Source organism: Abrus precatorius, unplaced genomic scaffold (assembly GCF_003935025.1).
Source record: "Abrus precatorius isolate BTA unplaced genomic scaffold, Abrus_2018 Scaffold4, whole genome shotgun sequence".
NCBI classification, from domain to species: domain Eukaryota; kingdom Viridiplantae; phylum Streptophyta; class Magnoliopsida; order Fabales; family Fabaceae; genus Abrus; species Abrus precatorius.
Genome location: NW_020874384.1, coordinates 15,241,368 through 15,263,854, shown reverse-complemented (window position 1 = coordinate 15,263,854; position 22,487 = coordinate 15,241,368). Strand labels below are relative to the sequence as shown.

The 22,487-nt window shown below is 31.7% G+C and overlaps 2 protein-coding genes across 3 annotated transcripts; both read right to left on the bottom strand.

Annotated features, from left to right (window-relative positions):
- Positions 1–682: 682 nt before the first annotated feature.
- On the bottom strand, positions 683–2,549 carry LOC113864589 (tubulin alpha chain-like). 2 transcript variants are annotated; one of them, XM_027498478.1, is made up of 4 exons: positions 2,356–2,537; positions 1,636–2,241; positions 1,025–1,483; positions 683–939 (listed from the first exon to the last, which is right to left on the bottom strand). In XM_027498478.1, the coding sequence occupies exons 1-4, from the start codon at positions 2,446–2,448 to the stop codon at positions 814–816; spliced, it is 1,284 nt and encodes a 427-aa protein (XP_027354279.1). In that variant the 5' UTR covers positions 2,449–2,537; the 3' UTR covers positions 683–813. The 2 variants fall into 2 exon arrangements, with proteins under 2 accessions (XP_027354279.1, XP_027354278.1); XM_027498477.1 differs by having other exon boundaries at positions 683–1,483; positions 2,356–2,549.
- Positions 2,550–17,096: 14,547 nt separating this feature from the next.
- On the bottom strand, positions 17,097–22,006 carry LOC113864915 (receptor protein-tyrosine kinase CEPR1). Its single transcript, XM_027499149.1, has 2 exons — positions 19,279–22,006; positions 17,097–18,895 (listed from the first exon to the last, which is right to left on the bottom strand). Exons 1-2 carry the CDS (start codon positions 21,770–21,772, stop codon positions 18,501–18,503), a joined length of 2,889 nt encoding a protein of 962 aa, XP_027354950.1. The 5' UTR covers positions 21,773–22,006; the 3' UTR covers positions 17,097–18,500.
- Positions 22,007–22,487: the final 481 nt, after the last annotated feature.

Sequence of the window (22,487 nt, the reverse complement as noted above, 5' to 3'; positions counted from 1 at the left end):
GCCCCCGTACCTAAATGTCACTGTCGATTAAAGTATTTTCAGATTTGATGCATCTACGCCAAGTATAATTAAACTACCATTAAAGGATAAGAAAATAAAAAATATATAAACGAAGTTAATTAAAATTTCAAATTGTCACAAAATAATTACATCATATGTAAATTAAGAAACTGAAAAACAAATGTGGCATACAATAAAAATATTTAAAGAGTATAGTATAAATATAGATAAAAATATATTATTATTTAATAAAAATAATAATTTCTATATGTTACTTTATTATTTAAAAATAAACTTGATTTGATTAAAATTGTTTTTAATTGAATTAACAGAATTTTAAAAAAATGAAAACTAGAAACAAGTGAACTAATTTTTCATTAGTGAGAGACTGTTCATTTATTTTTATGGAGAACTCCATTCAAATTTTTAAACCATATCTTTACCGTTCTTTTGAAAAGGTAAAAAAAGTTTAAAAAAGAAAACTTCAAATGACAATTTATATTACATTTTATATTAAAAATATCTTTACCGTTCTTTTGAAAAATTTATATTATATTTTATTTATAAAAAAAACTGTTTAAACATGTAATAAAAAGAAATGACAATGTCCAAAATACTTTCAAATCCTTTGAAATAAGAGAGAGATTAAACTTTGCAGTAGCGACATAAAAAAAACCAATATAGATTAAACTTATGTGCTCAAAAGAGCACAAACATCGATTCACATTTCACAAGCAATATCCATAAAGCACAGATAAAATTCTGATCCAGAAGAAAACGAGAAGTTACATGAGAAAAACATGACATTGCACATTAACATTCCATTCTAATAATCATCTTCTCCTTCAACATCCTCTCCATCACCAGACTCAGCACCAACTTCCTCATAATCCTTCTCCAGAGCAGCAAGGTCCTCACGAGCTTCTGAGAACTCACCCTCTTCCATGCCCTCACCCACATACCAGTGCACGAAAGCCCTCTTGGCATACATGAGATCAAATTTATGATCAATCCTCGAGAACACTTCAGCAACACTAGTAGAGTTAGAGATCATGCACACAGCCCTCTGAACCTTGGCAAGATCACCTCCAGGAACAACAGTTGGAGGCTGATAATTGATACCACACTTGAACCCAGTTGGGCACCAATCCACAAACTGGATAGTTCGCTTGGTCTTGATGGTGGCCACAGCAGCATTCACATCCTTGGGCACAACATCACCCCTATACATCAAACAACAAGCCATGTACTTGCCATGACGAGGGTCACATTTTGCCATCATTGAGGAAGGTTCAAAAGCACTGTTGGTAATCTCAGCCACAGAAAGCTGCTCATGGTAGGCTTTCTCGGCAGAGATCACAGGGGCATAAGAGGAAAGCATAAAATGAATCCTTGGGTAAGGAACCAAGTTGGTTTGGAACTCGGTCACATCAACATTCAGTGCTCCATCGAACCTCAAAGAGGCAGTGAGGGATGAAATCACCTGCAAATTTCAAATTGTATTAATCCAACAAAAACAAAAATATATGTTGTAATACACATTGAAGTAAACATAGATCCATCATCATTTAAACTGATACCAAACACTCAAATTAAAATTCAAATGTCCACATGAAAATATTTAAAATTTTGTACCTGGGAGACGAGGCGATTAAGGTTAGTGTAAGTGGGTCGTTCAATGTCGAGGGAGCGCCTGCAAATGTCGTAGATGGCTTCATTGTCGAGGAGCACGGCTACATCGGTGTGTTCGAGAAGAGAATGGGTTGAAAGGACACTGTTATAGGGTTCAACAACAGAGGTTGAAACTTGAGGTGAGGGATAAACGGTGAAACCGAGCTTTGACTTTTTACCGTAGTCAACGGAGAGACGCTCCAACAGAAGCGAACCCAATCCAGAACCGGTTCCGCCCCCTACAGCATTGAACACCAAGAAACCTTGGAGACCAGTGCAGTTATCGGCGAGCTTTCTGATCCTGTCGAGGCAAAGATCAACGATCTCTTTGCCAATGGTGTAATGTCCACGCGCGAAGTTGTTGGCAGCGTCTTCCTTGCCGCTGATGAGTTGCTCCGGGTGGAAGAGTTGGCGGTACGCGCCGGTTCGGACCTCGTCGATGACGGTGGGTTCAAGATCCACGAAGACGGCGCGGGGAACGTGTTTTCCAGCGCCGGTTTCGCTAAAGAACGTGTTGAAGGCATCATCTCCTCCACCAACGGTCTTGTCACTTGGCATTTGTCCATCGGGCTGTAAATTTATTTAAAAAAAAAAAAAACGAAGGCATTAAATATTCAGAAACAATAAACAAATGAACAACGTTGTGAAATCATCATTAAAAACCCTAATCGTTCGATTTTGTACCTGAATGCCGTGCTCCAAGCAATAGAGTTCCCAGCAGGCATTTCCAACTTGGATACCGGCCTGACCAATGTGGATTGAAATGCACTCTCTCATTTTCTCGGCGAAATTGAGAAAACAAAAACCTTAGAAAATGGGATTAAGAGGACGAAATGTTTGGGCGGCGTTTATTAAGACGCCTTCTCCCTTTGGATTGTGAGTATAAGAGGGTGGATTTGGGTTGTTATATAGAGAGAAAGGGGGCTAAATTTGAAATGAACGGTTACGAATGAACTAGGGTTAGTTTACAATTACTAACCCTGGTTTGACAACTACGATTGGAATTGAAAAGGGGTTTTGATTTTTGAATGTTACGTTTATGGCCCACTTTCCCAGCCTGGCTTTTCCCACTTCTAACCGTTCACCCTTTTTCAAATTTGATTTCATTCCACTATCCCCCAAATTCCAGCCATCAACACCAAAGCGTTCTCATTTTCCTTATTTCAGTTTTTTTATATATTTATATTTTGTTGTTTCTAATTTTGTAAATGTTTTTTTAATGTATAATATGTGTAATAGTTGCGTATAATTTTTTTTTTTTACAATCATAATTTTTGTGACAATAAAATTTAATATACTTTTAATGAGTTAAGATATGTTGACATTAAATGTCAAATTTAGATACTTAATGCATTTAAGCTAACAGCATACGATGCATATTAGTTTTAAGTTATTTGAATTGGAAAATGTCACACAAAGTTTAACCCTAAACCAAAAGTAACACATCTTTATCGAGTTTTTACTAACTGTCATCAACTGGGCAGAATGTATGGGGTTTTTGTGTCAATAGGAAAGATAAGGATATGGCCATGGTAGTTAATGGGCCCAGATTTAGGTGACATGCTATATCATCAACTGTTGGACTATCAACGTTCAGTAGATCCTACATTTCTATTGCGGACCCCAAGTTTTTTCAGTTTTACCCATAAAATAAAATCCACTTTCTAAAAGAAAAAAAAAATTGGATCTATTTCGTACGAATTATTTGGATATATTTCGTCATTTCATATGTTAAGTTTGTTTTATTACATTCCAATTATAATTATTCTTCATCTTTAATTTGAAAAGGATTCAGTATAATCAGGATAAAGAATGAAAGAATCCAACGGGGCAACTACTTCCACGTTACCAAATATGGTTTTTTCCGAATCTTAAGTTAGTGTAGAAAACAATAAGGTGTCATGGTAACGATAGACAAAGTTCAACTAATGTTGGGAATAATAAAGCTAGCATATTTGTTAGATGTATCAACTACAATAATTAGCTAACAAAAGAACAGAAATTAAAAAAAAATTATTAAAACTTTGCTGAGACAAAAAAGTGACAGCACACTTTGTAGCCTGTTGGGCCTACATCATATTCATAGGATTAAGACATTTTCAGTGCATCGTAGGCTCTGAATATGAAAACGATTTTAAAAAGGTATGATTCATTACCATTGCATGACAAACTTAAAATAGAAAAGGATGTAACAGGAAGCAAAGATAGAACTTAGGATCCAATACAAAAACCACAAAAAAAGGCCTTAAACCTAAAATTTGAAGAACTTTGGCATCCAATTTTATGGGACTGTGAATTAACCGGCCCATAATTGTGGATCCTAGCAACAACCACAGTAAAGGGCTTATGACATTGAATAAGAGCCATCATTACAACCACCATGAAGAAAAATTATGGGCTCACATGGACGGAGAAAATGAAAGCTTTCAACGTGACATTTAAATTCACAAGCAAATAATAGAATCCTGTTAAAAGAGAAAGAAACGTCAAGGGCACACCACTGGACGAGTAGCACTTAATGATAATATTACACAAACGGACTCACACATGTAGCATTGATTTCCATGTGGCTTCAACCTAGCAGGTGTTGGATATTTAAGCACAGTGCTTAGAAAACAATTAATTATAAGGTCAGATGAACGGCAAATTGGTTGTTTTTCTCAGTACCAAATGCATGTTGTGTTCGAGAAAAGTTGAGAAATTTTAATGGAACGTGGTAGGGGACAAAATAGTATCAATATAAACTATTGATTGGTAGGTGAGGAGGAGCATCAAATATCATATGCTTTGCCAAGATAAATAACCAAGAAAGGTGATTGAATAATAGAGAAAATTGATAGTACTAGATTTCCACGTGCACCAAAGACAGAAAAATTGGGGAACAAAAACACAGCTAATTATTTTGTTATGAATATGATAGATTACTTAGTGACGTATGACACTAGGAATTAGGGAAATTTTGAAACTACTTCGGTGAAAAAGAAACCTGCGGAGAATTCTCTTCAAAACCTTAATGGTCATAAACAGAAACAGAAGGATTCGACTGGCAGATTATGTTTGTTATCATGGTCTCAGCATATAAACAAATTAACACAAGGTAGCAGCAGCGGGAAAGTACAGAGGCCATCTTTCAAAAGAAGACAAGGCAAGCCTAGCAGCATCCATTTGAAGCTTTAAATCTTAAAAAGAAAAAATGATTTTCCGGCTTCAGTATAATAATGCTTACATCTTCAAAACATCCACTTAGCCAAGTTCATAACCCACTCACATACACACACACACACACACACACACACACACAAACACATCTTTTCTTGAAAAACAAAAGAAAAAATCATTTGAAAACTTAAGGGTGGTGGTATATACTATATAGTACACATGCACCAGCGTCATAAGACAATAACAGCACACTAACTTCGTAAACAAGGTGAAGGAGGAAGGAATCACTAAACAGCATGTAAAAAGATGGTAGTCAATTTATTATGGTAAGGATTAAAGACGAAATACTCGGAATGCAGTAGAAAATTTCAAAGTGAAAATTGAAGATTACAATGGAAAATTGGAAAGAGCTGCTTCCATGCCTTAACAGTCACAAAACAACCAACCCAGGCACCCACCAATCAACTCACCTAACATGTACCTAACTCAGAAGGACTAACACGAGGAGAAACAATTACTAAGGCAATGGTAAGTCAAGGACAAGTGAACTGTTACAGTGTGGTAAATAACTTAAATAATGACACGTTTCAATTAAGAAAATTAAAGAAGTAAAACAAAAGGAATAGGAAGGAATTTTAGGAGCACATGAAATAAAAATTGAAAACAAATCTAATTAGTCGTGTGAAATTTTACCCGATCTCCACAAATTCAGGAAGGTTCTTGTTTGACAATGATGTATAAGTGAGAAATTTATATATGAAAAGAATCGTAAAGCTATCCTACGGGTGTTCAAACATTAGACAAGATACATATTTATTATAAGAACAGGAGCTAATGTCAATTCCTGTGATTGACAATATGCATGCCACTATACTAAAACAGAAAACTACCACATGATGCAAATAATTGCTTCAAGAATAAATGGCTTATAGAATAGACTCAATAGAGCATGATGTATGACAGAACACAAACATATACAGGACTCAAGCTAATGCATTCGCAAAGAAGTACTAAGGAATGCGAAATTTGACTATAAATGAATTTAAAAGGTGAGTGAAAGTAATAGTAAATAGGTCATTCAAAAATGTTTGCAGATAAAGAAAGGTCTTTCTTTCTGTTTCTTTCTGAAGGCGTTGACCAAAACACTGTAGTCCAGCGATTCTTCTTCCAGATTTTTTAAGTTAAAAGGTTATTATGTTTATAAACTACAGAACAAGATGAGCATGCTCATTGCTCAATGCACTGTAAATCCTAATCAGACAAATTCACAAACAAGTCACAGAAACCAAGCAAGCCCCACTAGAGTCAAATCATGAGGCAACTGCTGCATCAGCGAACAAGCATAAAGGTTGGAACAGTGACAAAATATTTCAATTCCACAATGCTCCCTGACATTCTTGGACCACATTTTGATCAAATGATTTTCCCCTCTTCCCGTACACCATTTCCCACGGAACAACAGAAAAAAAAAAACAGTGACTTCTCATTCGCTCATTTTAACCTCAATGCCCACTCCAAATTTTAGAAACCCCCTTATTCGATTCAACATACCCAAAAGAAAAGGCCAACGCTTTTATGGAGAAAACATATTGAAAACACATAAGAAAGGATAATGAACAATTTAATCTATTAAAAGAATGGAGGAAATACATACATCATCATCATCACCGTGATCAAAAGTAAGGAAAAAGAGTACAACTTTAAGGATACACACATTATGCTGAAGTGAATAAACCATAAAAATCCTTGATACACTGTCTCTCCTTGGCATTCTAGTGTAGGATAACAAAAACCCATGATCGATGACGAGTCGTATGTTCCTCTTTCTCCCTTTAAATCTTAGGATACCCATAAAGAAAAAGGAAAACACAAAAATGACCCCCAAAAGAAAAAAAAAAAAAGTGTTGTTGCAGCAGCTTTTGATAAACCCCCAAAAAAAGAAACAAAATTTATATTTTGAGAAGAGAAAATATATATTATATATTATATATATAAATATGCTATGCCTGGCTCCATCCTGTCTGCCTTTTTGGACGCAATGGAAGGGATAAGGGAGAGACAGAGAGAGCTACATTGTACTGCTCATACTCATGCTCATGTCCGTGTCTCATCTGTGAAAGGAGGGAAAGGAGGTTGGATTTACAAAGGGAAGTTGAACAGGTACCTGTTTGGGAGAAAGGGCATAAGGGTCATTGCATGGTGTGGAAGAAGAAGAAGATGAAGAAGAGAAGAGAAGAAGCACCGTGGGATCCTCCTTCATGACACCCATTGCAGAATCAGAAAGTGGTAGCCAAGCCTTGCCTTGCCTTGCCCCTTTCACAAACTCTCGGGGATTTTAGAGAGAGAGAGTCCAAAATGGCAAATTTGATTGGTTGTAGTGGGAAGCTTATGCAAGCATTCAACTTTTTGGGTTTGGGGAAGGCCGGTGAAAGGCCATTTTCAACTTTCTCTTTGTTCCTCTTTCTGGTTATACTCACCGTTTTGTCTCTCCTATGCATTTTATTTCTTTCGAATATATATTATATTTATTTTTGGTCGTGTTGACAGTGGTTACGGTGTGTCTTGTTACTAACCCGGTTTTAATGTTTAATGTTTATGTTTTAGTTTACCCATTTGTATTTGCATCGGTGTTATAAAATAAGAGAGAGAAGAGAATAGGGAATAGCGTAAGGTGAAGGGCACTTTGGGGTTGCTCAGTACATCGTGGCTGTTTGGCTATTTTGACTGTGAAAGCGTGAAATGACGTGAGATCAGTGTCACAGGAATTTTTGACTTGCTTCCTTAATTGTATCCACTCAGCTTTTATTGCTTTGCCCAACCATTTTATTGTGCAACTCTTTTTGGTTTTTACTACTTTTTATTCTATTTTCTCCCAAAAATGTTACACATTTATACACTCTTTTTTTAATCTGATTTCAATAATGTTTATCTTACACTGCACTTTGTCTTTTGCATCGTCAAAATATACTTGTTTTCTTTTATTTTTTTCTGTGTTTGATTTGATATTTTATGAAAATTATTAAACGATCGTAAAAGAGTTAGAATTATGTGAATTTAGCTAAGAAAAATGCTAACTAATATATTAAGAAAATTTTTAAAAATAATAAAAAATATATGTAATATATTTTTATCATGATTTTTAATATACTCTTGACATGTTTTTAATAAATTTCTTCTATCGCTGATTCTTTAATAACAATACCTTGTCATTGAAGTAAATGTTTCATTTTTTATTCAATAATTGTAGTATCTTGCATAAAATTTATTTAATAATAAAAATGTGCTTAGTAATTTAGGAGTCTGATTAACCAATATCTTACGAATGTTTGTTAAAAAAAATTAAAAATATATATTAGTAATATTTTCAATAAAAATTAAATTTTAAACTAATGTTTTTAGAATGCTAATTGGCATTTTTCACAACTTATTCCGATTCTTCTTAACAATAATGTTGATTGCTTCGGAGGCTCCGCTCCCGTAACGTGTCCACTGTCGCGCTCGTAAATTGAAGAAACTTAAAATAAAGCTTAAAACTGGATTCTACCATACTTAATGCTACTAAACTTTGTGAAACAAATGTTGCAACTTTATAGCATTAGCCTTGGATTTGGGGGGATTTACTGAATTGATCTGAACCATTTTTAAATCGATTTAAAACACAGAAATGGAATTAAAAAAAAGTATACAATTTATTTCAGTTTTCAGTTTCTTCAATTTAAAAAATAAGCGATTTATATTAAACAGTAAAAGTTTGGTTTGATTTGCATATTGTTCTTAAATAAATTTAAATCAAATTATGAATTTATTTTATAATCAGATCAGATAAAAATTTCACCTTAAAATTAATTAAAACTGAGCTGCGAAGATGCCAAGAAAAATAAATAGGTCGATTGAATCATCATCCGTATATTTGGTCCACCCCCTACGAATGATTTAAGAACAATGCTGTTTTCTATTTTCAGACTAATCAATTCATTATTTGAATGGTTATGTTTTACTAGCGCCCTATTAATTACTATTTTCTTCAGTTGTTTTTATAAAAAATTAAATTAAATATGTGTTCTAATTATAAAAATATATAATATATTTAAAATGTATTAATTAATAAATTTTTTTATATCCTTCTTTTATTACTAAAAGCATGTTTACAAGTCAATGACTACATTAACTATATCTATATTATTTAATATTATGGATATTTTTAAAATAAAATTTATATTTATAAAAATATAACTCAATTAATTATTTTATTTTATTTGATAATTTAATTTTTTATTTCTTATAAATAAAAATTGAAGAAATATTAGTGTTGGATAATTGAATTGGAATATATATTGCCTGTAGATATGAAGGATATATTTGAAATTAGTTGCATGAGCATTCCTTTTCTTTGAAAATGAAAATTTACTTAAAGTAAATTTCAATTATTTGTTAAAATATAATATGGACAAACTATTTGTTCAATAATTTGTTTTTTTAATCTGTACTCTATAAATTGAAAAATATATCTTGTTATTTTATTAAAAATAACAAAATTTCCATACAGTGCATGTGTATTGTTGATTAAATTTAAAAAAATAACTATACTATATTGTATAACAATTGTAAATTTTAAAAAGAGTAAATATAATATTTGTTAATAATAAAATTTCCATTATTTTAGATTAAATTATGAGAATTTAAAATTCAAATTAATATTAAATTAGAAAATAAATATATAATGTAAAAAATTACTTAATAAGATGAAAATTTAATTAATATGTAAAAATGATCACTTGTGATGATACTTACAAAAGTGCTCCATTTAAAAATTATCGCTTAAAATTTAATGCTAAATTTATGTTTCAGAAAAACATACCTGTCATACATAAATATCTATCGAATTAGTTTGAATAAATAACATGAGAATTAAGTAAAGCTTTCTAAAATTTTTATTTTTTTTTATTTTGGAATCTAAATGAAAGGTACAATTTTGCTCTAAATTGTAGATATATTTTTAAAAAATATGAATTGATAGTTTTAAAATTAGTCTTTGCTTAAAAGTCTATTTAAAAGAAATATTACAAATCGTATATTAACTCAGTAGTAATACATGGGAATTCAGTCTTTTAAATGAAATAATAAATATTTAATCTTATAAAATGCATATATATTTTTTAATTCACGTTTTATATGTATATTTGAATAAATGAACTTATTAAACTTAAAGAAACATTTTAAATGACTTAAAATTTTAACAAGTAACTTTTGTTTGATAATGATATGTTATATATAACATTTCCGAACTATAATTATCCATTTCATTCAAACTAGATAAAAAAAATTCAGATATAGTAAATTATTTAATTAATTTAGAACGTTTCAACATATTGACATTTATTTTATTTATTTTAGTTTTACAAGTGAATAATATTATAACAAATAATAGCCTGTCAAAATATCAATGAAAGTTACTATTTGCTAATTAAGCTTGATAAATAAATATTTGTAAGTTTAAAATATTAAAAATAAAGTATTTTATGAATTTATTATTTTAAATGATATATATATATAGTAAAAGTAATTTGTAATTTAAAACTTTATTTTTTTTATCAAAAAAATTGTATAATTATTTGTTAATATAGAACAAAAGAAGCATGTAATTTTTTAAAATTAATTTTTAGAAACTATGTAAAGAAGCTTTAAGTTTTTTACCAATACTTTTGTTATATTTTTTATTTTCAGTTTTTTTAAACAACTTACAATTAAAATCATAGTATGTTAATTTATTTTCATTTTATCTTTATAATAGTCTATTTATTATTATTATTAATATTAATTAATTAATTAATAATATTTTTATCAGATAAAAATCAATTAAATAAATAAATAATACTTTAAAAATTAATAAATAAATTATAAAAATAAATTATTTAAATTAATTCATATAATTTTTATTAATATAATATATTAAAATTAACCATTTTAAAAGCATTAAAGTTATTATTTAAATTAATAAAATTATTTTTATTAATAACATGTGTTAAAATAAGTCATATTTTATTTTAATATTATATAATTATAATATTATATATATTTTTAAGCAATTTAATATAAATTAGTAAGTTATATAACTAGTTTGTTAAAAATAAATAAATTAGCAGTTTTAAAAAATTTTAATAATTGACTTATTTAATCTTAAATTTAATTAAAATAAAATTTAGATAGTTTGTTAACATTAATTTAAAGGTATATAGAAAATTTTAATTGAAAAAAATAAAAAAATTTAACATATTAAAAAATGATTAGTATTTGTATGTGATTTTTAAAAAAAAGGAAAAGAAAAAGAAGAATGAACAGGTTGCGGAACAGCTAAGCAAAATGTGTTGGAGGCAATGTGGTCAGGAAAACTGGCAAAGCAGACATATGGTTTGTTTGTTATAACTATCTTTTCATCTTTCTTATAATAGTTTCATTTATTTTTCTTCCTCAGCTAAACATGCAAAACAAAAAGATGCTACATTTAAAGAAACGTTAGAAGGTAGATGTGTCAAATTAATTAATAGTTAAATAACTAATAAATGTGTTGGTAACAATAAATGAAATAGCCGCCCCCTATATTTATGTATCACAGACATATAAAGCCTGTTCTGTTCTGTTCTGTGCTGTGCCTTCAAGGCTATGTTAATAATAAAACTAGTTCATTCAACTTATCAACATTTTTCCCAATTCCACTTTTTTAAATTAATAAATTAAATAAACAAATCACGAGTTAAATAGCAGCTGTTAAGTTAATGACAACTGTTAACAAAATTTACCCTTGATGAACTTATTGGCAAATTAAAGCTTAGATATTGGCAAGTTAATTAACCACAACTTGTCGTGCATAGTTTTCTTGTAACTTGGCCCGTGATAACCACTGTCTTTGACCATTTTTTTTTTCTTTTTCTTTTTCTAAAAATGTCCTTTGCCACTGTTAATTACGCAACAAGACACTAGTGAATTTGCTTATTCCTCACTTATTCCACTGTATCCTTAATCTTAACATTATCATCCCCATCACACTTAAAGCCAAATTGTTGACCTCATCCCCAACAACAAACTACTTCATATATATATAGTGGTAATCATGGTTAACCAAACTAGAAAATTTCAAGCTTGCGAGATTTGGGAGTAGAAACAATGATGCACGGCTCAATAATGCAAGCCCTTTTGGTCGTTTTTATCGCCACCTGTTGCTCAAGAAGGGATGAAATAACACTAACAAATGGCAAACAGCTTATGATAGTAGCAAGGGCTTTTTGAGTGACGCATGGTGGATGAAGGGTTAGGAGAAGTCAGATATAGTAACGATGAGGGGTTTTCCACCACATTATTTGGTTTTGGTGACATAAAGGGTAAAGAAGACAAACTCGAAACAGACAAGGGAAGTCCTTAACCAAGACTGATGTGTTAATGCTAATTTTTTCCCTCGATGCTCCATTTTCATTTTTCAACACAAACTCCGAAGCAAATCCATGTTATGTTGTCAAGAGAAGGAAAGAAAACAAATCCTAAAAAATAGAGCACATTTGCGTTGTACCCATAAATATATTTCTCAGTTTTATATATATTAAAAAACAAATAGAACCATTTGATTATTTTTTTCCACTTTTAATGCGATAATTATTGGCATGTGGCATTCGTGATAATGTTTTTGTAAAATTTGTAACTTAACGTGAATTCAATGAATATCCATCAAAATTATTCAAAATAGTTAAGATTTTTATCTATCTAATGATTATAAATTAAGACACAAGATAACTGCTCACATATTTTTGTGAGCATAAGTATTCACACAGTATCAGATAAGAGATACAAGATTCACGACTTTGTAATTAGTTTAATAAACTTTTTGCATGAAATTTATTTAGTCATTTATTTTAAATTTTTGTTTAAATTAGTTCCTTCAAAAATAGAATTTAACATCTACTTCACACCACAAATTCGTATCTAAGAAATATATTACATTGACAACGTTGGTTGGGTTGGGTAATTATATAGATATTAAAGTGGGTGATACAGTCACCATAACAAGCTCCCGTGGCATAAGCCGACATGGCAGATCTGCAGAAGGTTTTGGGTCATCAAGGGGATACGTGTGATGGATAACTACAAGAATGGGTATAAAACGGTGGATATATAAACAGACATGACTTTGGCCAATTTGGATAAATTTGTAGAATTTGTTTTTATAAATAATAATTAATATTAAAAAATAAATACAATGAAAGATAAATTATTTTAAACTTATAACATAAAATTTATTTATTTTATAAAAAATTCTATAAATTTACTTAAATTGGGCCTAGGCCTTAGAGCGCGAGAGTTTAGCAAAATTTGATATAAAGTCCAATAGGCTACTGATATCTTTAAAAAATCTTGAATAAATGAATTAAATTTTAAACTAACATAAAAGGAATCTTATTGCATATCTTGTAAGATAATGAACTATAGTAAGTAGTTAAATAATAATAATAGTTTATACGTAAATATTATATAAAAATATTTATTTATCTCAAAAAATTCAAACTAATCAAAATGTACTTTAAAATATCATTGTGCAATGGATGGATCCACGTTGTTCTCAAGAGCATTTGTCCACAATAATAACATTTTGTCTTGTTTTTATAGTATGTGTGTATATTATATGTACAAACGTGTCTCCATAATTTTAGTCTAAATTTTAAATTGATCCCAACTTCAATCTTGTGTGAAAACGGCTCTTACAATCCCACGTATTAATATTTTATTATTCATTTATCTACTAAATATAAGAACACTAATTAAAATAACGTGGGTCTTATTATTATTATTAGAATGTTAGCAATATATTTTAACATACAACATATTATTAAGTAAAAAAATTTATGCATACTCCTAAACGAAAAGTGTGTCCAATTATTTAATAAAAATATATTAAAAAGAAGTAGACATAAAAATAGTGTCGGTAACATTTGGCTTGGTATATATGTGTGGGTGTTGGTGGACCAAAAGTGAAAAGATGGAACATGAAAAATGGTGTGTTGTACAGTGGCTTAAATAATGCTATCAATGATGCTGTCCAGGAAAAACGGCATTTAATTCATGAACTAGTTCTCCCATTCTAGTTTTTTCCTTGTCAGATTATGCAAGCACCATTTTTCAGTTTAACAAATGTTTAATCTTGCTTTAATTTCTCATAACATGGAACAAATGCCTCACAAATAAAAAAAACTCAGATTTATTTATTTGTTTATTTTTATTTTTATTTTTGCAAATGGATTTTATTCCTTGTAGATATGAAAATTGGCGAATTATATTTATTTCTCTTGGGTAGATTTTCACGAATTCAATATCGTATCTACAGGCATAAATGAGTTGAGTTAATGTAAAATTTAATAGTTTGGGTAATTTATTTAAATAAATCAAATTTAAACTTATATTTTTTTTATTAACAATAGTTTGAGTTCATTTATTTAATTAAATAAGCAAATTTAGTTAAACATTTGACAAATTAAACTCAAATAATTTATGAGTAGTTTAAATAATTTATACCCCTGATTACATCTTTAAGTCAAATTTTAATTTGATTTTATCATTTTATATATTTATGAATATACTGCTTCACCGTGACAAATCACAGTTGAAACATCACATTTATATCAGCCATCATTGTTAATAAATTTATTTTAAAAAGTGATATTAATATTTGCATGTGAAAAACCATTTTTTTTCAAAAATTTTATTAAAATAACTATTAACATTTTTTATTTTAATTATAAAATATTTTTCCATATATTAATTATTAATAGTTATATATTCTTACTTATTATAAGACTACTTATTATTCATGTAATTAAATATACTCACATACTTAATATACTTGTATATTTAACTATTTAATATTATAAATATTTATAAGTATAATACAAAGTTATGATTTACAATTAATTTATATAAACAAATTATTTTTAATAAAAAACAGAACAGAATACATCACTAATAATTTAAAACTATTATATACACGCGCAAAAAAACAAAGGTTAATAAATATAAATTACCCCACATACTCTGATATCATAACTAGGGTACGTTATAAACGTCTAATTTTTAGTTTCGTCTAATTTTCCAAATTTATAATATTTTCCATCTTTTCTTATTAACTCATTTGTAGTTTAGGCTAGTACGGTTTGGCTATGTTTGAAAAAAAATGCATTTAATGACCATGGTGCATTTTTATAGCAAAAGCCATAAATATAAATCAAGTAAAGTTTTCTTCAGAGCATGTTCTCCTGGTGATGCTCAAAATAGTTTTTGAAATTAACATGCTGTAAAAAATATGTTTTACATTGTACGAGATTCTAAAATTGAATTAAATTTTAGAAAAGCAGATTAGAAATAGAGCATAAATGTTCGAATTTAGAAAGTTTGAAATGAAATAAAAATAAACAATTCTGAAAAACAATTTTATTTAATAAATGGAGATAAATACAAAGCAATTAATTTGCGAATCAATATCTTGCTTCCATTTGATTTCCTGACCTATATACTATGGTGGTTGAGAGAATTAGAGGGAAAGAGAGTGAGAATATTTGAAAGGGATTCTGAAGATAAGATGCTGGCTATTGTGCCACCCTTATGGGGGCAAAGGATTTTTTTACATTAAAATTTGATATGTTTTTTAATAAAATTATTCTTCATATATATATATATTTTATTTTTTTTTCTCCTTTTCAAATTTTTATGCACCCTATTTGAACTTAATTCTGGCAAAATTACTAAGGACGATAAAATATTCATTATCAAATTTAACATAACTATATTATCTATCAAATAATTTATGCGCTGAGTTAAGTAAGAAACATCTATAAACCTTGATAAAACCATATTTAATGCTTATAAAAAAAATTAATACAAAAAATTTACATGACAAAACCGTGTGAAAATTTAATATGAGAAATTTTATTACCAAATAATGACTTGTAACCATTTCATCTTTTTAATCAATGCATGTTAATTAATGGACTATCGAAGTTGATTTTTATTCATGATAGATTTTATAATTTTTCAAAAATTTATTTAAATAATACACCTAAATAACTGTATCGATATTCTTTTAGCTAAATAAATACTTATGGGCCTAAAACCTACAGAAGAAGGTTGGGCTATGGTGTCTAATTGGTAGGCCCAAAGATTAGTGAAAAATGTTTGGGATTTGTTCATAGTTCACAGAAACAGAATTATAAAATAGGATACCCACCTCAATGCTCACAGGGTACACTATTTAAATTGATGGTAAATATTATTTATTTTTTATTCTATACATTTTCTAATTTTAGAAGAATTAAATCCTAATAAAACAAATATTTTATGCATGAATTTTCCTGGTAGAAGAGATCAAATAATCATCAATAGTGCCTTAGAGGCATTGAACTTTTGTAGCACGGGACAGGACAATCCCTAACAAGTGACAGAAACTGTTCCACTAAAAAAGAATAGCTGTGAACATTACATTTTTGGTGTGAGACTTGGAACTGGGACAAAAAGATAGAGGGAAATTATTGGAGACCCATTTTAAACTCTCTCGACGTGGGTGCGCCACTAATTCTGTTTTTCCTTTAAGATAAGAGGTGAAGCATGAGCACACACTTGGCATCTTCAATTTCTCTAGTGCCTAAGATTGACAATGTTCCCATTTATGTCAACAATGTCACATTGAAAAAACCATCTATTGGAACTTGAAATTATTTTCTGCTAAGCTATATTAGATTTTTCTTACTAACTTGGATTGCTGGCCCTGGTGGGATACATTCATTATATCAACAGATAAAGTCATGCGCGTAATATTTTTGTGTGTTACTGGTCGGGTTGACAATTATTGTCCTTTTAGTGCATCATTTTGGTTTGTCTGGTAATGTACAATTGCTGATTTATCACGAATTAGTCATTTTACAATCAAATAATTTGAGTTTAAATTCATATTAACAATTCCTTCTTGTACGAACAGGTATGTTCTTCAAACAAACATATCAATTACTTCTGATTGGAGTGACTGTTTAATTCAGTGAAAGTCATGTATTCCAATTTCCAGCCTTTTGGGTATATTGATGAGACGATACACAAGAGAAGATATATATATATATACTTCTGACTTTTGTGATTGGTTATTGTCCATAAATCAATAGAATATGCAGTGATTATTAAATCTGCTGCAGGGTATCTTTGTGTCTGATCTGAACTTCTTTGGTTCCTATTGTACTTAATAAGAACATACCTGTCCTAAAATTAGCTTCTTCTCACAGCCAAGCATGCTTTGGAAGTTGATGCCCTGTGTCTTTTTGTTTAAGAAAACTATTCTTCTTATCGAACCTTCTAACTTTTTTGCTTTATGGGTTCTCCACCAAGCCTAAAGAATTTTTGCGTTCGTGAATCTCATTCTTCTAGGGTGACCCCGCCATCCACTCATAAAGCACATGAATGTACAGAAACTGTGATGTAGTTCTAGTGTTTGTACACACACGTGTGACTGACTATGCATGCATTTTTGCATACAAGGTAACAACCATGTGCCAATGATTTTATGCTTTGTGCTCCTAATAATTTGCCTTTAGAGCATGACATAAGGTTTCATTATATAGTTACTTCCTTATTCATTTCTTCCTGATCTTCACACAAAACCAATGTTTCTTGTAGCCTTCATTCAGTTACTCTTACACTTTGATGTTGTTGTATCAATATGTATCCTCGAAATATTGTGGTGATTTTGAATGAGTTTTTCTCTTATTTGTTCCCTAGTATGCTATTGCTTGAGCTTTAATTAGGAGATTGGTTCAATTTCAGTCTAATGTGACACTTCAAAAAATAAAATTCCTTTTTAATAAATTAAAGGGCATTCAAGTTGTGAGTGGGAGGTTCATGGCTCACTACCTACGGTTAAACATGATTGATGCCTCTCTCTCCATTCCCTTAGGCCTCATTCTATCAAAACAATAATCTCTACTAGAAAAAAGGAAGCAAGAGGAAAAAGGAAAAGCTTAAATGCTGCTGCTTTCTTCTCTTTCCCTCACTAAAATGGAGACAAGATGCTCTCATCAATCAATCATTCCATTCATCTTTTTTTTCCCTTCCAGTGGAGAGAGCTTTGTTAAAGGGCCCCTCCCTCCACACACAAATAATGCCATAATATAGTATTCAGAATCTGGAACCCATTTTGTATTTTTCTTTTAATAATATTAAAAGGGAACTCTGTGTGAATCACAACCTTCCAGTCCTCACAACATATGCTCCTTTTATTGGAGCCATCTTGCATCGCTCAAAATAAAAGCGTTGATAGAAGAGGAAAGAACCAAAATTCCACAAAGCAAGTTGGCAAGTGTGGGCCTATAAAATATGGATACTGTTGTACATTACCGTAAAGCTTGGATACAGCATTATGATTTCAAATTTTTACAAAAGTCAAAATTCGAAACAGTAAAAGAGAGAGAAAAAAAAAACTATAGTCAAAGATAGAATCTACAAAGTACAAAACTAGTTGTCTAGAAAAAAATAAAAAAGATCATAGTAATTTGTTCTGTACTCTACAATAAGTCATCTCAATTACATCGAGATAGACTGTTTATCTTAGGTGTCGATATGCTCTTCCTTAGTCTTACTCCTTTAAGCTACTCAAATTATGATTCAAATGGTTTCTTTGTTACGGTGAGATTTGATATGTCTTTGGTTGACAACTTGTAAGAATCGGAATTGCGTGGCTCTGCCTCAATAAGAAGCTGAACCACCTCTTTCATGGTTGGTCTACATGAAGGGGCTTTGTAGGTGCAGCGAATGGCAATCCGCAACACTTTGATCATGTCATCTTTGAATGAACAACATAGTCTGGAGTCAAATACCTCAGTTGGTCTAGCACCTTCCTTGCCTTCTACTTTGTTTGAGACCCAGAAAACAATATTTCTGTTCTCTCCAAATCCTGCCTCCACTGGCTTCTTCCCAGTTAACAGTTCCATCAAAATCACCCCAAAACTGTAGACATCACACTTGGTGGTGGCCCTTGATGAATATGCATGTTCTGTCATAGCCATCAAAACCAATGGAAATAAATATTCACAAAACACATGATAGAGAAGTTACCACATGCTCCCAAGTACTACTAGTGTTTTGTTAGTACAAAATACTAATAAATTTAATATTAATATGGTGCACGGTGCACCTCAATTATTTACTTGGTAAAAAGTCATTATTCAGTAATCATTACAATGAGAATATCCAAGCAGCACTTTAGCTTTAAAAAAAAAAAAAACCTGAATGCTGTAGATAGAATAGAGACAAATAAACGCATGCTTGAGAAAAATTTATCGTTTTCAGGAAACATATCATGATAGTTTGCTATAAAATGAATTTTTTCTTTATATTTGAATGATGATCATATTTGACTTTGGTAAGAGAAACTACCTGGGGCTAAGTAACCATATGTTCCGGCAATAACAGTTGTTGTTGAATCCTTGCCACCTCTTGCTTGCAAAACCTTGGCAATCCCGAAGTCTGCTACCTTGGGCTGGTAATCAACATCTAACAAGATATTAGTTGACTTGATGTCTCGGTGGATAATAGGAAGAACCAAATCATGGTGGAGGTATGCTAGACCCTGTGCAATCCCCAGTGCAATTCTATAACGAGTAGGCCAATCCAAAATGATCCAACCTTCGTGAAGGGAATCCCAAAGATTGCCATTTGGCATGTACTCATAAACCAACAAGCTGCAATCCAAGCTGGAAAAGCAGCAATAAAGTTTCACTATGTTCTTGTGTCTTATGCTGCCCAGAGTTTCCACCTCGGCTTTCAATGCTTTGTCCACAAACAATCGATCCTCTAGAGCTGAATCCTTGGATTTTCGACTCCACAATCTCTTCACTGCAACAATATCCCCACTTTTCAACTCAATCTTGTACACTGTCCCTGACCCTCCATGCCCCATTATGTTCTTATCCACCAAGGACTCTATGATCTCCCTTTGGTCAAAAGTGATCTTGTGAAAACTCTTAACTTCATAAGAGAAGTATGAAGACAGTGTATCCTCATGTTTCACTGCACTTCTCTCGTTGCTGCACCTACGTTTGAGAAACAAGGCAGCTCCAATAAAGATCAAAACCACTGATACCCCAGCTACCCAGATGGTGTTTATCCTTCTACTCTTGTAAGCACTTGAACATATGGGAAAGTTTTGATCCGATGAATTAGCATACACAGGTAACACACACAAACCAGGATTCCCTGAAAAGCTTTCAACCAAACCTCCTTTGATCAATTTGGGAGGAATTGGACCCGAAAGCAAGTTATGTGAGAAGTTAATGGAATTGGGTAGCAACACAGAGAGGCTTTCAGGGATGCTCCCAGTTAAAAGGTTGTTGGATAGATCAAGAAGGTTGAGAGACTCCAATGAAGAGAGTGAACCGGGTATGGAAGAACTCAATTTGTTCCCTTGCAACATAAGCAAATTAAGCCTTCTAAGGTTGCCAATTTCTGAAGGAATTGGACCAGACAAAAGGTTATAGCTGAAATCAATCTTGACAAGGTTAATAGCTAGAGAGATTGTGGGAGTTATGACACCTGAAATTCTGTTCCTTTGCAGAAACAGTTCAGACAAGTTTTTAGAATTTCCATTAATGTCAGGAATTGGACCAGTCAAATTATTGTTACTCAAATCAATAATTGAAACATGAGGTAGACCAAGAAGTCCCTCAGGAATGGAACCTTCCAAACGGTTATTACTCACTCTAAACCTCAACAGCGCCATGCAGTTTGCATAACTCTCAGGTATCTCACCAGAAAACATGTTATCCAAAACAAGAAAGTAGAGTAGTTTACCTCCCTTGCAAACCTCAGTTGGCAACGGACCAGATAAACTGTTTTCTGACAAATCAAGAACTATCATTCCCGAGTGCTGTCCCAGTTTCTTGGGAACTTGTCCTCTCAGGAAGTTGTCATAAAGAGACAACATTTTTAAGGTTGTTGAGTTTTCAATCGCACCTGGGATTTCTCCTGTGAGACTATTGTTGTAAAGCTGCAACACTTGAAGCCTGGGAAGCCTACACACAGATGCAGGAATACTCCCACTTAGCTTGTTCACTGACATATCCAAATCCGTTAGCTCTGTGAGATTCCCTAGCTCCTCAGGTATGTTACCAACAAGGTGTTGATTATAGTAGAGCTCAAGCTGTTCCAACTTCTTCAATAGTCCAAGCTCTTTTGGAATTTGGCCTGTGAGGAAATTCCCACTCAGTTCAAGATCAACAAGAGTAGTTATGTTCCCTATTGATGCTGGAATTTGACCATGCACCATGCACGTTGTTAACACCATAGACTTAAGATTTCTCAGCCTGTCAATATCTGTTGGTAACTGCCACAGGTTGAAGCCTCCGTTTTCATTGAAGTTAAGAACTTCAAGATTGGTGAGGTTGAACACTGACATGGGAAACTCACCTGTGAAGAGGTTGTAGGACAAGTCGAGAATCTTAAGAGATTTCAAAGAAGAGAAATCTGGGAGTGTGCCAGTTTGGTACATGCGGTTCATGTCAAGCACTTCCAAGTGGGAACAGTTGAGAATTGTGTCTGTGAGGAACTTGAACCTGTTGTGGCCAAGGCGTAGAACACGCAACTCTGGGAGATAAGTGCATATATCTGAAGGGAACTTTCCAGAAAGTGAAGACCAACCTGAAAGGTCAAGATTGATGACGTCACCCTCAGTGTTGCAGGTAACTCCTGTGAAGCTGCAGACAGGTTTCTCAACATCCCAATTTAGAGGGTGTTTTCCTGAGAGAGAGACTTTCATCAGAGAAAAAAACTGTGACTGGTTGTTACTGTAATTAGTACTACTACTACTACTAGTACTACTGGGTATGGAAACGATGAGTCCAATAACTAAGAGGGTGATGAATGGGTGGTTCATTTTGAGAAGGAAAAGAGAAGGAGGTTGGTTATGTTTGTGGTTAGTGTAGACGTTGCAACTAAGGAGATGGGTGCGAGAGAGGTATATAAGATGGAAATGGAATGGTTGAGTGGATCACTTGAGGAAGCAGTGACAAGCCTTGATGATGAAAAAGCAGGTTCTTGCTGCAGTACTACTGGGAGAAGTGAACATCTTTGGTAAAGAGGCTTTACGTTTATACTCCACTACCACTACCTCATGTAAAGAATAACTTCAATGCATGTATACTTTTTACTTAGACATCAACACTCCCTCTTAACATAAATCATTAAATTCGTTTTTATTTTTCATAAAAAATTTACTAATTTAATCATTTCACAAGTAAATCACGTTTTAAATAAATCTGTATGTATACGTTATGCTTGTTATTGACATTATGGTTATACTCTACAGCGTGTGGAACTTGTAAATTGCATCTGATCCTAATCACCGCATGTTTAACTGAGCAGAAGCTGTGGATATATATGATTATGATTTCTTTGGGAAAAAAAATATTTTCTTTTCTTTTCCCAGGTGGTGTGATCCATCTCTTTCTCATGGATTCCAATCCTAGCCAATTACAAAGATGTATCCGACTTAGATAATGCAAGGAAAGATATACACGAACAAATGCACCTTCAGTGCTCCTCAACCATTTTTTTATTTTTATATTTGCTTTCAACAAATTCAAAACATT